This window comes from Heteronotia binoei, chromosome 1 (assembly GCF_032191835.1).
Source record: "Heteronotia binoei isolate CCM8104 ecotype False Entrance Well chromosome 1, APGP_CSIRO_Hbin_v1, whole genome shotgun sequence".
Taxonomy (NCBI): Eukaryota; Metazoa; Chordata; class Lepidosauria; order Squamata; family Gekkonidae; genus Heteronotia; species Heteronotia binoei.
This window is the reverse complement of record NC_083223.1, coordinates 122,922,999-122,939,706: the sequence shown is the minus strand read 5'-3', so window position 1 is coordinate 122,939,706 and position 16,708 is coordinate 122,922,999. Positions and strand designations below refer to the sequence as shown.

Here is a 16,708-nt window from a genome sequence, read left to right as displayed (position 1 = left end):
GCAGGTTCGATTCCTTGGGCGTCCACCGACCCTGTGTGGGTGTCTCGTTTAGGGTTGCCCCCCAACCCGATAGGCTGGCGTCCGAAAACAGTTGCAACTCTCCCTCTGCGAAGAAGATTCTCCCCTGACGCAGGTTGCTGGCCTTGGTCCACCACATCAGGCTCTCCTTTACCCCCATGGGCAACGTCAGTGATATGGAGCTTCTCTCCATGATTTGAAGCTGGTAGGGACGTAGAAACATCTGCAGTTGCCTGGTGTGATGGCGTCCCCATTGCAAGGCCTCTAGGTTTGAAATTAGAAGGCCCATGAGTTTTGCCAGCATCTGGAGCGTCGATGCCGGCTCTTGAATCACCTGTCGCACGAGCGTCACGGTCTTCAAGATCTTGGCTTCTGGGAGGAAGATGGATCTCAGGTTCGTGTCGATTATCATGCCCAGGTGCTCCAGTCTCTGGGTTGGCCGCAAGTGGCTCTTGTCCAGATTGATTAGGAAACCGTGTTGCTGAAGGCAGTTGATGGTACTCCGGACGTCCTGCTCTGCATTCCTCCTCGACGAGGATCTTAGTAACAGGTCGTCGAGGTACGGGTGAACGTGTATGCCTCTCTGCCTGAGGAGGGCGATCAGGTTCACCAACACCTTGGTGAACACCCGTGGGGCCGTTGCCAGGCCGAAGGGCAGGGCTCTGAACTGGTAGTGACGTCCGTTCACGCAGAAACGTAGGAATTTGCGATGGGCAGGTAGAATCGGAATATGAAGGTAGGCCTCTGTCAGGTCCAGCGAAGCCATGTAGTCCCCGTGACTCAGGGCCTCTGTTATTGACTTGATGGATTCCATCCTGAAGCGGCGTAGCTTGATATTCCTGTTCAGAAATTTTAAGTCCAGAATTGCCCTCCAGTCCCCATTCTTTTTGGGAACTGTGAAAAAGATAGAATAAACACCTAGATATTTCTGCTTCGTAGGAACTTGTTCTATTGCAGCAATATCCAGAAGGTGGCGTATAGCTTTGAAGGTGACCTCCCTCCGCTCTGGGTTCGAGCGAAGGGGGGAGATGATGAAGCGATCTGGGGGGGTGCGCCTGAACTCTATCGGGTAGCCCCGAGATACAATTTCTAGAGTCCAAGAGTCCGCCTGCGACTCCGCCCAGGCCTGATGGAAGTGTAGCAGGCGGCCCCCTACTGGGATGCGCTCCCAGTCATGCTTTATTGGGCTTGGAGCCCCTCTCAAACTTGTCCGATCTCTCGGGCTGGTTTCTGTGGAATCTGGGGTTGGAGAAGCCCTTACGGAAATTCTGCTTGGGTTGACCCCAGGCTGCTTTTCTAAACTCTTGCTTGGGCTTTGGGGCGCTGGAGGAGGTCCGAAAGGAACTAGGTCCAAATCCTCGTCTGTCTGGACGTCTGAGGAACTTGGGCATAGCTTTCTTTTTGTCCCGTGTCTCCACGAGGATCTTTTCCAGGGCGTCTCCGAATAACTTCTCTCCTTGAAAAGGGTAGGCTGACACGATTGATTTTGAGTGTATGTCGGCCGGCCAGGCCCTAAGCCACAGGCCCCTTCTTGTCACGGCGTTGGACGCCATAGCTCTGGCAGAGAAGGTAAGGGCGTCCAGGGAAGCATCTGCTGAGAATTCAGCTGCCCGCAGGAGTCTGCTGGTGCCCTCAAGGATCTTTTTATCTGCGTCTGGTAGAAGCTGTGAAAGACGCCTTATCCACACTATGGCTGCTCTAGATACTATGGAGTTAGCAGCAGCAGCCTTAATGGCAAAGGCCGTAGCCTCGTGTGTCCTCTTCACGGCCAGGTCAATTTTTCTGTCCCAGCTGTCCCGAACGGACCCCTGGCCGTCCTCTGCTAGCAACCCATGGGACTGTAAAGCTGCCACCGGCGCATCTACCAGGGGTACCTGTAGCATATCATTGGCAAAGGTGGGCAGCTCATACAACTTCCTGACAGAGTTGGGAACCTGCCTGCTGGCACTTGGCTTGGCCCACTCTGCTTTCAATTGGCGCTCGAAAAATACTGGGAAGGGGAAGGCCCTGTCAGGAGAACGATACTTTGGAAAAAACTCTGAGTTCCCCTCGGACTTGTTCTTGGGGTTGGTCAGAGAACTGGGAGCCTCCTGTTCCTCAGGGGCCGCCTGGAGGTCCAGGGCAGCTAACACCTTGGCCAGAAGAGGCTGGAATTCTTCCGCCCTGAAGAAACGTGAGGAGGGTTCTGGCACAGACGCACCTTCTATCTCCTCATCAGAAAGAAATTCGCCCTCCTCCCGTTCTCCCTCTTCTGACTCCTCCGACTGATCCCCATACTGGGATCTCTCACCTTCCAGAGGATCATTGACTAAATAACCCCTGGTGGCCCTAGGGTAGTGGTCTTGGACCCTGGGCCTCTTAGGCGATGGAGATCTGGAGGGGGGACGTGGGCTAGAGGGCCTTCGTCTCCTATGGGTGGCTGCTTCCACTGCAGCACCCACTGTCTGTCTTATCGACTCTAAAAAATCAGCAAATAAAGAGGGTCCCATAGTGGGTACGTTACCCAAGCCCGCCCGGGGCTGGCTGGTCTGTGCAGCTTCCTGGTGTGCCTGGGCCTCGTGGAGATCGAAGTCTCCCGCCTGGAGGGTGGCATCCGCCGGTCCCCGTCTCTGCAGACTGCCCAGCTGCTGGTCGCCGTCCTTATGCGCCTTCCTGCGCTTCTCGGAATGGCCATCGGGGCCAGATCGGCATTCTGAGGAGGAGGCCTCCTCCGCTGCCGACGACTACCAGCGCCGCCTGCGCTCGTTCTCCGCTCCTCTTCTGCCCCTACAGGGCACGTTGCCGGCAGCCGTGGCAAGCCCCGCGGTCATGCCGGCTCCGGAAGGCGGCCTTTCGGCCCCGCGCAGAGCGCTGGGGGCCGAGTCGTCCATCAAGAAGGCGTCCCTCGCTCTGCGCGCCATCAGCTGATCTCTCTCTCTTCGCGCCGCGGCTTGAAAGTACACAGCTCGGGCCGCCGGCGCGCCGCTCCTCTTCGTTGAGGGGAAGAAGGTGGAAGAGGGAGGGAGGCTTAGAGGAGGGATCAGAGGCAGCAAGTTGGTTAAGAAAACAATCAGGTAAGGCAAAGGACAAGGTGAGGAAGAAATCTACTAGGCTAGAGAGAGAAAGGGTAAAAAGGTAAGCAGGAAAGGATAGGAACCTATCCTAGCACATGCTCTCCCTGTCGAGGCAGGAAAAGAACTGAGGGGTGGTTCCCACAGCCAACAGGAAGAGGAAGAAGTTTTTTGAATCCTGCCTCCCTGATTGGACGGTGGGAAAACACCCAAGATGTCCTCCGCCTCCTAGGGAGAATAAGTTATCATTCATCTAAAACTTGATTCCAGGATCATCATGCCATCGTAATCAGGACATAACTTGCCTGGTCCTGCACATCCTCATCACAGAGTTCCAGCTGCATGATTCGCTCAAAGGGACGGAACAGGGCCTCACTAAAGTGGAAATGAGGAGGCTCATTCCAGTCTGTCAGAACCTCAGTCAGAATATCATGTATGAAAGAGACAGCCCTTCGAGATACATGCCTTTCTTTATGACAGGCAGCCTGTGAAGACAGGAACAAAAAACAGAATTTCAGCCAATAATTTCTTTTCAACAAGAATTGCAAGGAAATATTCAGGGGAAAACACAAAATGGAGACGAGCTTTAAAATGATGACCAGGAAAGTAGCTTTACTCCATGAATCTGTCTAATTGCCCTTAACATGCTTGTGGCCACACTAAATGGCCACAGGCATGTAAAGGGCAATTTTTTAAAAAGGTAAAGGTAGTCCCCTGTGCAAACACCAGTCGTTTCTGACTCTGGGGTGACATTGCTTTCACAACATATTCACGGCAGACGTTATGGAGTGGTTTACCATTGCCTTCCCCAGTCATCTACACATCCCCCCCCTCAGCAAGCTGGGTACTCATTATTCCGACCTCGGAAGAATGGAAGGCTGAGTCAACCTCGAGCTGGCTACCTGAACCCAGCTTCCACCAGGATTGAACTCAGGTCATGAGCAGAGCTTAGGAATGCAGTACTGCAGCTTTACCACTCTGCACCATGGGGCTCTTAAAGGGCAATTAGATAGATTCAATTTAACTACTCATTGGTCGAGGTCAGACGCACATAAACTGATGAGATGGGCATGGATGAAAACTAGATGCATGTCGGATTTTATGCAGTTGTCCAAACATTAGCATCTGGCAATGATCGTTGGCTTGTTTGTGTCCCGCACTGCCACGACTGAGACGCGGACTTTTTTGATAGTACATTAAATCCGGACCAAGAATTCTTCCAACAATTCCCGCGCGTACTTTCAATTTTTGAACGCTCCATCATAGCTGACTCGTCGCAAGCGCACATCCACTTCCCTATGAGAGCCCACTCCAAATGATATCATTGCGGCAGCGATTGTGTGATCGATAAATCTAGTAACTGCTTCTATGCCCAGTAACACAATCAATTTTTCAAACCAGTCCAGAAATGATGTTTTAATTCTTGTGCAATTTTTCCGCTTTTTTTTTTCACGCATTCTGCTTGGATTTGGAGGTGTTTAAATGGGGGGGAAGGCAGATCGCCTGCCTTTGCTGTCTCCCCACCAGGTGGGGAGATGGCAAAGGCAGTTCCCGGGCTTCACCCCCACCCCCCGCCTTTAAACACTCAGGCAGGGTGTTTAAATGTGGGGAAAAGGCAGATTGCCCACCTTTGTCTTCTCCCTGCCAGGCGGAGAGGGGATGTACTAAAACGAATGACAAGATTGCCCATAGGAAACAATGGAAGAGCCTGGATTGCCCATTGGATATAATGGGAAGGAAGACTGCCAATTGACTTACATGGGCTCCATTGAAATACATTGAAGCACAGAAATGGCTGCAACAAAAATCCGGAATGGATCTTCCAGAAAAGTCAACACAATGAACAAGTGTCCTGGAGGTGGGCAGAGGACTTTTCCCTTGACAATCCAGTCCTGGATGTGGGCAGAGTAGCTTTTTCCCTGGCAATCCAGTCCTGGAGGTTGGCAAACTACCTTTTCCCCTGGCAATCTGGTCCCAGAGGCTGGCATTGTGCTCTGTCCCCTTACATCTCAGCGGAGAGACAGCAAAGAGAGTTCCCTTGCTCCCCCCCCCCATTTAAACACCCAGGTGGGGTATTTAAATGGGGGGGGGGAGATGACCCGCCTTTGCCATCTCCCTGCCAGGAGGAGAGATGGCAAAGAGAATTCCTGTGCCCCCCCCATTTAAACACCACCAGCTGTTTAAATGGGGGGGGGGGCAGATTGCCCACCTTTGCTGGCACTTTTTTTTTTTAAAAAAAAGCCAAGCACGATATTGTACAGTATTGCGCTTGCACGAGTGCGGAATGCCATCTCATAAAATGAGGTCTGGTTGAGACCTCTGATCAACCAACAACGGGACCAACGTGGCTTAGAATGGAAGGATGGAGGGATGTCTGATCAGGAAATTCATTGTAAAAAAGCTGCGGAGTATAATAGCAACGTGTTAGGGATGGATTTAATGGTGAGTGTGACCACAGCCATTGAGTAAAGAAGTATCTCCTTTTGTCTGTCTTGCCCATCAAATGCACTGGAGACCCATGAGCGCTAGTATTATGGAATAGAAAGAAAATGTTCTCCCTTCACTTTCCCCACTCCATGTATAATTTTATAAACCTCTGTTATGCCCTTTCAACCCTTCGTGTCTTTTTTCAGCTAGCGAATAAAGAGATGAAGAAAACAAATCTCTTGTAACCATCCCAAACTGCTATGCTACATAGGGCCAGTAAACACATTCTGTTCTGTATAGGGAAAAGAGTTAGCTTAACTCTTAGCCTTAGAAAACTGGGGAAAGGATAGCGGGAATGTCTAGCATTTTGTGATATTTTGCCATTTGCTTTAAAGTAAGACTCTGGCAATCAGTAGAGTGTAATCTTTCTTATGCTGCTACAATCCACCAATGCACCATCCCCTCATGAATCAACTACTCATCCACATGCTGGGGTTGCTATTAGCAATTTTAAGGCAATACAACTCACAGAGTAGCAGGGTTCCCTTGCCCCCATTTGTCTCACCTCTACTAGGTGAGGTGCCACAAGATTCCAGCAGCGCATGAGATGCAGTAGAGGGCGGGATTTACTCCTTACAATTCTTAGCATGGCACCTCCTAGACGGAACAAATGGAGTGCACCTCTCTTCTCTTGGGTAGATTTTACTACTCCTACAAGAATTAAGAAAATGCAGCTATTATTGTGAATTAAGCAATAATATTGCTCAGAACATATACAAAAGCTACATTCCACTTTCATGCCTCCAGTGTAATACATTTACCTGGCATTGCCAAAGAGTAATCAACGGTGTCTGTGACTGAATGGAAAAGCTGGGACTGGGAAGCTTTCTTCAGCTGATATAGGAAACCTCCCAAGGCCATCAGATTCAGCTTGTCAACAGCATCTTCAAATAGCCTGCAGGAAAGGAGACAGAACACGGAAGTTAATATGGCTAAAACATATTGTCTAAGGGGTGGGGGGATACATCTATTATAATTGTGCTACAGGGAGCAAAATCAGAAACAGAAGCGGACCTAATATGTACTAGGAAGCAGTTATATCTTTCCACTCACCAAATGCAGCTCTGTATGACATCATGTATAACAACTTGTCATGAATTATGGAAACAAAAAACACTTTTCCATTCCTAATGAAGTGTATGCCCAGCAAAAGAAGAGGAAAATAAAACCACAGGGAAGACTATATATTATAAGAACAGTCAGATATCCCATGGAGCGTATTAAAAAACTTATTTAATGTAATCATGGAGAAAAACAATATGGTGCATTGTTATAGACAACAATAAAATCATATTTATACAACAAGCAAGTAATTAATCAGCCATAAGTAAACAGGGCAAAAGAATCTACCTGCAAAAATGTAGACAAAATGTCCAGTTTTTCTGCAGACAGCTCTCTTGAATAATACTGATTTGCATGTCCTCCTAAAAGCTGGACAGTTTTTTTCTCCCTGTCTTTGGGTGGACTATTTAAATGTGCTACTTAAACAAACAATATGTAATGACAAATGAACAAAATTTGAGTTCAAAGGCACCTTTAAGACTAACAAAGTTTTATTTAAGGCATAAGCTTTTGTGTATATGCACACTTCCTCAGATAATGACAAATGTCATCGCTGAGTTGCATGAATATGGAATGCATGCTTGCAAACACAAACACACATACACCTTCAGATAGGCAGGTTCCTACTATTGAAAGTATCAGAATCTTGCATTGGGATCTAAAGCAAATTGCAGCTAGCTCAGTTGTTCCAATGTCAGCAAAAAAGCATATAAATAGTCCAAGTCAGCAGACAGTCTGTTACATTTTCCACAACTGAAACTTCTGAATAATCTTTAACAGCAGGCATATAATCTGCCGATCATGTAACCATCATGGTGTAGAAGGTTAATAAGACTTTCCCCATAATGCTAGCATTCACGGGCACCCAATTAAATTGGTGAGCAATAGATTCATGACATAAAAGGAAATACTGAGTTGATTCATACCACATATTTGATTCAAAGGGGGACTAGACAGATTCATGGAGGAGAGGTCAATAGGTTCAAACCAGTGCTGGGAGGCAGCATCAGGGGAAGGCCTTAACCTCTGTGGCCCATTTGTTGGCCCTCCACGTGGCCACTACAGGAGACAGTAGGCTGCATTAGATGGACCACTGATGTGACCGAGCAGCTTATGTCCTTACGGCTAGGGTCCTTAGGCAGGCCACTATCTCTGTTTCAGCTCCATGTATATAGATTATTTTATTACTTTATTTGGTTTTATTAGTCTATTGTTTTTATTTATATTTTATGTGTATTTGTTGTATTTTAAATGTAATATTTTTAAATGTTGTAAACTGCCTTGAGTACCCTCTGGGGAGAGAGTGCAGAGTGTAAAATAAATAAATAAACTGAAAAGATAGGAACAACAATAACTTTCCACTTTGAAAGGCTCTTAAAATAATTACTGAGATAATATATGTAAATGGCCTATCCACAGTGAATCTGCTGTTGAACCATCTCATAGTTATACAGAAGAATTACTCATCACCTGTTTTCTCTCAATGACATGCCACATATATTAATGCAAATTAGAATGTACAGAAGTTAGAACATTGCTTTTCATAGAATACTAACAATGTTTGCTTTCTAATACCACTGAATAAGGCCCTGGCACCTATATCATGTTTGGTGGCTATCCAGGTGAAGTAGGATTTGGACTAGACAGACCACTGGTCTGATCCAGCTGGACTCTTATGTTTAATTCTGGCTCTCTCCATAAATATCCACAATAAAAATTCTGAATAAATCCCACAGAGTAGACCTATAGACAAAGTTGTCACTTTGTCATTCTGTTTCAAAGGAACAGCATTTACATTCAGAATCTTCAGCATTTACATTCGGAATCTTCAGGCAGAGTCCTGATGTAGTCACAATTTTTTTTAATGTCAACTGTCTATTCCAGAAAAATGTTGTGAAAGTCCAAAACCTTAAAGGCACACTAACAAACAAACAGATGACTGGAACATATGCCCTGTGGCGCTGAGTGGTAAAGCTGTAGAACAGCAGTCGGAACCCTTCGCTCATGACCTGAGTTTTATCCCAGTGGAAGCTGGTAGCCTGCTCGAGGTTGACTCAGCCTTCCATCTTTCCAAGGTCGGTAAAATGAGTACCCAGCTTGCTATGGGGGAAGTGTAGATGACTGGGGAAGGCAATGGCAAACCACCCCGTAAAAAGTCTGCTATGAAAACGTGGTGAAAGCAACGTCACCCCAGAGTCGAAAACAACTGGAGCTTGCACAGGGGACTACCTTTATCTTTTTAAAAACTAATTAATAAGCATATGATTGTAAGTGTTTACTAAATTCTCAAATTTGGGGAAAAAATACATCTATTTTCATGAATTTATAAAATGTATCTGGAGTTGTCAGCAATCAGCCTGATTTTGATGTTCATGGTAAAACATACAAGATGGTATTTTTGAAGACACCCAGCCCCTTGGCAACTCTCAATGCATGACAGTCAATACCTGTCAGCTTGGGTGGAGAGGGTAAGAATAGCCTTAGCTGCACTGCTTCCACTCAGCAGGCTGCCTCCACGGAAATCGAATGTTCTTCCCTTGCTGCCTTCTTTGAGGAGCTCCTGAATGGAAACTGGCTGGATGATGGGGTTGTTGCTCAGAGCAGCTTCTTGTTCCTGCAGGAGCTCCTGGGGAGAGTCTGTCAACTGAGCTTCTCCATGAAGCCCTCCTATGGCCTGTTGTGTTCGTGTGATAGGTACTGGTGGCTGAGATGTGCCATCACTGAAATGAGTATGTTCTAGAGTACTGATGTATTCACACACTCTGAAAAAAAAACAGCAAAAGTGAATTGTGAAACAGAGGAACCTGATTAATCAATGTCATACAGTATTTTTAAGGCAGCTGAACTGAAATGCAACATTGTAAACATAGGATGTCATCTGGCAGCTAATCCCATTGCAGACATTGACACAGGAATTAAATATGCTATGCGCAAATTAAAAGCAGCCTGATATTTGTTACATGAATTTTTCTTTCACTACTGTATTTTACTACTTTCACTACTGCATTAATGGCCCACTGCTAGCCATAATCATTTTAGATAGGATTCTGCTTTCACTCAAATGGAAGAATTCTGCCATTCTGCAGTCAGAACATGAAGAATAGGTGAAATCTTATATTGCATTGCTTGTGGCTGTAATGCCTTACCAAAAGATCACAGGTGTAAGACAAAGTGAGAGAAAGGTGGCTGGAAAGAAAAAAAATGATTAAGATACTAATATTCTAAGGAAAGTCTGATTATGTTTAAAAGAGTTCACAAAATCAAGATGCTAAAAATAATTACACAAAAACAATTCTGAAAATATTCTGGAATTTTTCAAAGAATGAGCATTGAAAGTTTGTCTTTTAAAAATATTTTAAGAAAACATTTATTTTATTTAAAAAGTTACAAGATTTGATCCTACTGCTCCCTTCTGCTAGAATCAGCCTGTCTCTCCAGCAGAGAAATGCCCCTTGGCTTCTTTATGTTGGTGGAATGCACCAGAGGGATGGATGGTAGAATCCAACCCAATATACATTGAAAAAACAGGTCTGAATACGATAACAAAGAATTACTCTATTACTAAAGAATTATTGCAGTCATTTGAATTCTAATTAATTTTTTTGCACAGAACTGAAAAAAGATGAAAGGAATAAAAATGTTCTCTGTTTTGTCTTGACCTTTTTGATCCCATTTGACCCCACAAGACATTTTATGTGGGCCGCCCTTTGTATTGACATACACTATAGATCCCTTTCCCATGCTCCTGGTAGTGTTGCAGGGGAAATATGAGTGGTAGGAAGCTGAAAATCTCTGCAGGTGCAATTAGGGCAAACGTCTTAGTGAGTGGTCTAGTTACAGGAGATACTGGAGAATGTGCAGCTCTTTAGCTCAAAATTCATCTTTTGCTGCCTGTGTGGGAAAGGGAAAAATGTGGCTGCTTCCTCTACACATCAAGAGGAGAGAAAATGATCCATTTATAATTCTTTTGAAAGACAGCTATATATTTATTTATAAACTGATTTCTTTTAAAATAGTACTGGAAGGAGTACACAAAAATACCAATGAAAAGTAATGTATTACTGGTGTTAGAAGCCATTATTTCCAGTGGCTGCCTCCTGTGCTTAGAATCATAGAATTACAGAATCATAGAGCTGGAAGGGATCTACAGGGCCATCTAGTCCAACCCCCTGCACAATGCAGGAAACTCACAAACACCTCCCCCTAAATTCACAGGATCTTCATTGCTGTCAGATGGCCATCTAGCCTCTGTTTAAAAACCTCCAAGGAAGGAGAGCTCACCACCACCCAAGGAAACCTGTTCCACTGAGGAATCGCTCTGTCAGGGAGTTCTTCCTAATGTTGAGCCGGAAACTCTCTTGATTTAATTTCAACCCATTGGTTCTGGTCCTGCCTTCTGGGGCCACAGAAAACAATTCCACACCATCCTCAATAGGACAGCCCTTCAAGTACTTGAAGATGGTGATTATATCACCTCTCAGCCACCTCCTCTCCAGGCTAAACATCCCCAGCTCCTTCAACCTTTCCTCATAGGACTTGGTCTCCAGACCCCACACCATCTTTGTTACCCTCCTTTGGACCCGTTCCAGCTTGTCTATATCCTTCTTAAAATGTGGTGCCCAAAACTGAACACAATACTCCAGGTGAGGTCTTACCAGAGCAGAGTAAAGCGATACCATCACTTCACGTGATCTGAACACTATACTTCTGTTGATACAGCCCAAAATTGCATTTGCCTTTTTAGCCCCCCCATCACACTGTTGACTCATGTTCAGCGTATGATCCACTAAGACCCCTAGATCCTTTTCGCACATACTACTGCTAAGACAAGTCTCCCCCCCATCTTATAACCATGCATTGGATTTTTCCTACCTAAATGCAGAACTTTACATTTATCCCTGTTAAAATTCATTTTATTGGTTTTAACCTAGTTTTCCAGCCTGTCAAGGTCATCCTGTATCCTGTTTCTGTCTTCTACTGTATTTGCAACCCCTCCCCATTTAGTATCATCGGCAAATTTAATAAGCATTCTCTCTATTCCTTCATCCAAATCATTGATAAAGATGTTGAACAAAACAGGTCCCAGGACAGATTCTTGAGGCACTCCACTTGTCACTCCTCTCCAAGAGGATGAGGAACCATTCACAAGCACTCTTTGGGTGCGATTTGTCAACCAGTTACAGATCCACCTAACAGTAACAGGATCCAAACCACATTTTACCAACTTGTCAACAAGGATAGTATGTGGAACCTTATCAAAAGCCTTACTGAAATCAAGATAAACAATGTCTACAGCATTCCCCTGATCCAGCAAGGTAGTCACTTTCTCATGGTGTCTCATGGTTTCTCATGGCATACTTGTCATGGTGTATACATCTCTCTTTCTGTTACATGATCTAAATATTCTGGGGCAGGATTGCAGTAACCATAACACAATGAAATACAGAATGTACCAAATTCCAGTCCCATTGAACACAAACCATCTAGAAAGACAAGAACTACCAGCAAATCAAAGAGATCCAGTCTTTCATATTATTCAGCATCATGAAGAATGCTTCTGTCTGGTTGCTTTCATGGGACTACAACAGAGATTGCAATAAAGATGCTGGTTAACAAATTAGCCAATCTGTCATGAAAGAGCAAAGGACAAGATCTAACAAAGGATGCTGTGTTCATGGGACTGAAAATGGCTGTCAATGAAGATGAAGGCACAGCGGCGAATTCTGTACCTAAACACATGCGGCCAGCAGTCTTGATTGTGGCTTCCCATCTCCAGTCCAACACTAAGTATGGCATCCATACACAAAACATGAGCTGTATGCAGGCAGACTCCTTGCACTTTGCCCATCTGCTCCAGTTTTTGTTCCACTTTCTGTTTCACTGTTTCATCATATGTTAAAAAAAAAGATTTGCAGTTATTTACAAAACAACAAATCTAAGTTTTTCTATGAGGTACTTTTAACCAAATAGGTTTTTAAAAAGTGCATTCCAGTAATTCTCCTGGATTTCTCCTGGCTTTTGATACCAGCAACCATGAAATCCTTCTGGAGAAGGATGGCTTGGGTGTAAGAGGCACCATGCTTCATTGGTTCTGCTCTTGCTTGACCGGCTGATTCCAGAAGGTGGTGCTGGAAGAATGCTGCTTGGCTCCGTGGCATTTATGCTATGCTTCAGCAATCCATCTTATCCCCCGTGCTGTTTAACATCTGCATGAAACCACTGGGAGCCCTGTAAGATCTTGGAGGATTGGCTACATCAGGGGTGTGTGGCCTAATATGCAAAGGAGTTCCTGCTACAAAAAAGTCCTGTATGTATACGTCACTCAGCTCTATTTCTCTTTAATGGCTAAGCCAGGTAGGTCTAGAGAATCCTGAACAGGTGCCTAGTGAAGGCAATGGGGTAGATGAGGACCAATAAACTGAAGCCAACTTGTCGTGGAGGAGGGTTGCACTCCCCTGAATGTGACCAGGTTTGTAGCTTGGGGATACTACTAGATCTGAGGTGTCATGGGCCAGCCAGCTGCCATGGTGTGGAAGGAACCTTGCTTGCCACCCCTCTGTGTGCTGACTTGTTTAGCAAACAGAGCTCGACCCTGACCATGCTGCCTTGTGCCTTGTCTCTGGTAATCTGTGCTTGCTCCTGAAGCCTGGGACCTAGACCTTTGTATCCTGCATCTGTTCCCAAGCCTTGGAACTGGAGCTTCAACCCTCCCAATCTGACCCTTGGATTGGACCTTCAGATATTCAACTCCAGACCAGTTTGTAGACCTTGCTCCTGTTATTTCTGTACTTGTAGTCATTGTATTTGTGTGTTACAGAAACCCCCAGTAGAGCAATAGTGCCAGGCTTGGCCCTGAATGCAACACTGGCCTACAACTAGAGGCTCAGGTCTCCTCTGTGGCACAAAGTGCCTTTTATCAGCTTCAGCTAGTTTGCCAGCTACTGTCATACCTCAAAAATAGTGATCAGGCCACAGTAATCCATGCTCTGATCACATTGAAGATAGATTACCATAATGTATTCTATGTGGAATTGCCTTTGAAAACAGTTCAGAAACTTCAGGTGGTGAAAATGAGGTGGCCCGAGTACTGTTAGGGGTGGTTACAGGGATCGTATCACCCTGTGCACAAAGATCTGCACTGGTTACTCATCTATTTCTGGGCACAATTTAAAGTGCTGATTATTACCTTTAAGGCCCTAAATAGCTTGGGACCAAAGTACCTGAAGGATCATTTCTTTCCCCAATATCCAGTCCACTAGTTAAGATCTGCCTCTCAAGACCTCTTCTCTGTGCCTTTGCCTTCCGAGGTGAGGCATGTGGTGACTAGAGAAAGGACATTTTCTGTGGTGGCACCTTATCTTTGGAATGCCCTCCACCTAGAGGCTTGCCTGGCACCTACTTTACCTTCTTTTAGGTGCCACGCTAAACCACATGCTTTGATCCATGCGTTTAATTAGGGATTTTATCTTCTCAGCTTTTTTTAGTGGTTTGCTTCTGTTTTATGTCCAATGGCTTGTTTTTAATGGTTTTTAAATATATACATTGTATTTTTAAATCGAGTAGGACTCTATTTTTTAAACTGACTAGGACTCTGAAAAGGTAGCATAGGAATATTCTAAATAAATAAATTTAAATGTAACACATATAATCTATTCATGATGGTGACATGGGAAATAATCTGTTCCTATACATCATATGTTTATTTATTTATTTATTTATTCGGGATTTATATCCCGCCCTTCCCACAAGTGGCTCAGGGCGGCTTCCAACAATTGATCAAGCATAAAATTTAAACAATTTTAAGTATAAAACAATTAGATACTTAAACATTTAAAACCTTAAAAACCAGTAACATTTCAATTTCATAAAAACAATTAAACCTTAAAAACCAGTAACATTTCATTTCATATAAACAGATGGCTGGCCAGTTACATATGTTTATCCTATGCAGCACATTCTCAGACGTGAATGTTCTTGGACAGAATCCTGGGACATACCATTACAACCTATGGTATTTACTCCTGAATCATGTAACATGGGTGACTTTGTATTTGTCCAGCTGGAATTATTTTTACTGTCAGCAATATGTTGGCCTTGTTTCTATGCCAAGACTGACATTTTGACCTTTGTAGAAGATTCAAAGAGAGCAATCTCAGCTAAGATTCTAAGTGCTTAGAATGCTGTCACAATAAGGTAATATAATTGCAATGGCTCCAATGTTAAGTAGCAAACTAATTAGCTTCTTGATTAGCTGTACCTTGAGTAATGGCATCACTTGGTTCTTGGGTCTCTCTTTCTTCCTTCTCCTCTTGAACACATGAAGCAGCAGCCATCTGAGCAAGGGCAGATGCACAGTTAGCAGCAACCCCTATTGAAAGAAAGAAGCCAGCTATTTCTCAGAACAGAATTTGCATTTACCTTCTGTCCAGTCATCACATACCTGTTACCCAATGGCTAAATGAAAGGAAAGATGCAACTATCTGCACCAATATTAGTGCTCTTCTATATCTGCAAGGTCACTCTTGAGCGCAACAAGTATTACATCACACAGTACAAAATTCTCCTAAAAACGGAGCCTATGCTGTTGACTATAGTTTACCTAAAGCACAGCTGAGCCGGGCTGCCTTCCTCAGGTCACTCTTGAGCACAACAAGTATTACATCACACAGTACAAAATTCTCCTAAAAACGGAGCCTATGCTGTTGACTATAGTTTACCTAAAGCACAGCTGAGCCGGGCTGCCTTCCTCAGTCCATCCAGGCTCATGCAAATGGCATCTTTCTCCTTCTGATTCTGCTCTTTGACTCCTTCAGCTCCGAGAATGAATGCCAGTCCTTTAGAGCTCCCTACCATACGGCCAGTCAGAGGTGCTGATAAGGTATCAATCATATTTTTCCAACAACCAATTAACAGATATCGAGCAAAAGCCACACCTAAAAGGCAAAAAAAGAATCAGTATCAGTTTGAATCAGTTCAGTTATTACTTTGTTTTGAAACATAGGATCTTCATTTTATCAATTAAAGCTGATGATGGTTCTGAAAAGATTTCAAGGAGAGAGGGAGAGAGAGAGAATGTAAACACATGTGCTCAGGCCAATTCATATGTCCACATGTTGCCCAGGCAGGTTTTGGACAGACGTGTTTTGGGAGTTCCTTACTGGTAAATTAATTCTCAGACGCATGGGGTCCGGATTCAGACTGTGATTACAGCTCGTAAGGACAGGGGACTTAAACTTTCTCCCTCAGTGATGTTTTCCCAACCTGACTCCATCCTGGGGAAGTGCTACTTGCCCACTGGAGAAACATGTTTAGCTATCATTCCATGTTAGTTCCCACAATGGGGAAATAACAGCTCATTGAGACCACTTCAGGTCAGGAAAATAGTGGAGGAGGACAGCTTAATCCACTTCTACTCACATGCTGCAGCCCTGATCTGAATCTGGCACATGTGCACCTAGGAATTAAGTTTCAAGCTGGAGAACTCAAAAGCACATGCCTTGGTCCTTTTGTGGCCATAATGGACTTTGCAACATGTCAATCAGTTTTCACTTAGGAAGAAAGTCAAAGGGCAACCAAAGCATTTCCTTAGAGGCCATGGCAGCTGCCTCTTTCGTCTCTCTCCCTTCTCTCCTAAGCCTCACCCCAGGACAGATGAGGACTGGCCCACCAGGGAGGCTGCCAGCCAGAGGCTGTTGTTAGGCAGTAAAGGGAAAGCCCTCAGCTGAATATAATGCCATACAGTCCACTCTCCAAAGTAGTTATTTTCTCCAGGGGGAGAGAGATCTGTTGTCTGGTGAAGTGGTTCTACCTTGCTCCTTGACCTTTCCGGGCACACCCAACTGGTTAATAAGGAACCAGGTACAGCAAACTTTGTGCATGCTCAGGGAAAAATGCTAAGTTCAGTAAACATGATTGTCGGTCTCTGCTCTTGAGCACGTCTCATGCTCTGACCAAACAGTTTTGTACATGTCAGCTATCCACCTCAGACAATGATTCATGATTATCTTGTATGACTCAATAAAAGGCTAGGGGAAGACCCTAGCAGGTCAGCTCATGATTGCGGCCTGAAGACAGACTGACCCTTGAATCAT

General features: G+C 44.8%; 1 protein-coding gene across 1 annotated transcript in view; it reads right to left on the bottom strand.

Annotated features, from left to right (window-relative positions):
- Positions 1 to 16,708, bottom strand: part of ARFGEF3 (ARFGEF family member 3) — a 152,763-nt gene that overhangs the window by 30,417 nt on the left and 105,638 nt on the right. Inside the window, exons 16-22 of the mRNA XM_060240126.1 lie at positions 15,335 to 15,550; positions 14,875 to 14,985; positions 12,347 to 12,497; positions 9,065 to 9,379; positions 6,317 to 6,450; positions 6,061 to 6,206; positions 3,374 to 3,553 (exon numbers count right to left, since the gene is read on the bottom strand). Of these exons, the coding sequence (XP_060096109.1) occupies positions 3,374 to 3,553; positions 6,061 to 6,206; positions 6,317 to 6,450; positions 9,065 to 9,379; positions 12,347 to 12,497; positions 14,875 to 14,985; positions 15,335 to 15,550 (1,253 nt within the window). The remainder of the gene's footprint in view (positions 1 to 3,373; positions 3,554 to 6,060; positions 6,207 to 6,316; positions 6,451 to 9,064; positions 9,380 to 12,346; positions 12,498 to 14,874; positions 14,986 to 15,334; positions 15,551 to 16,708) is intronic.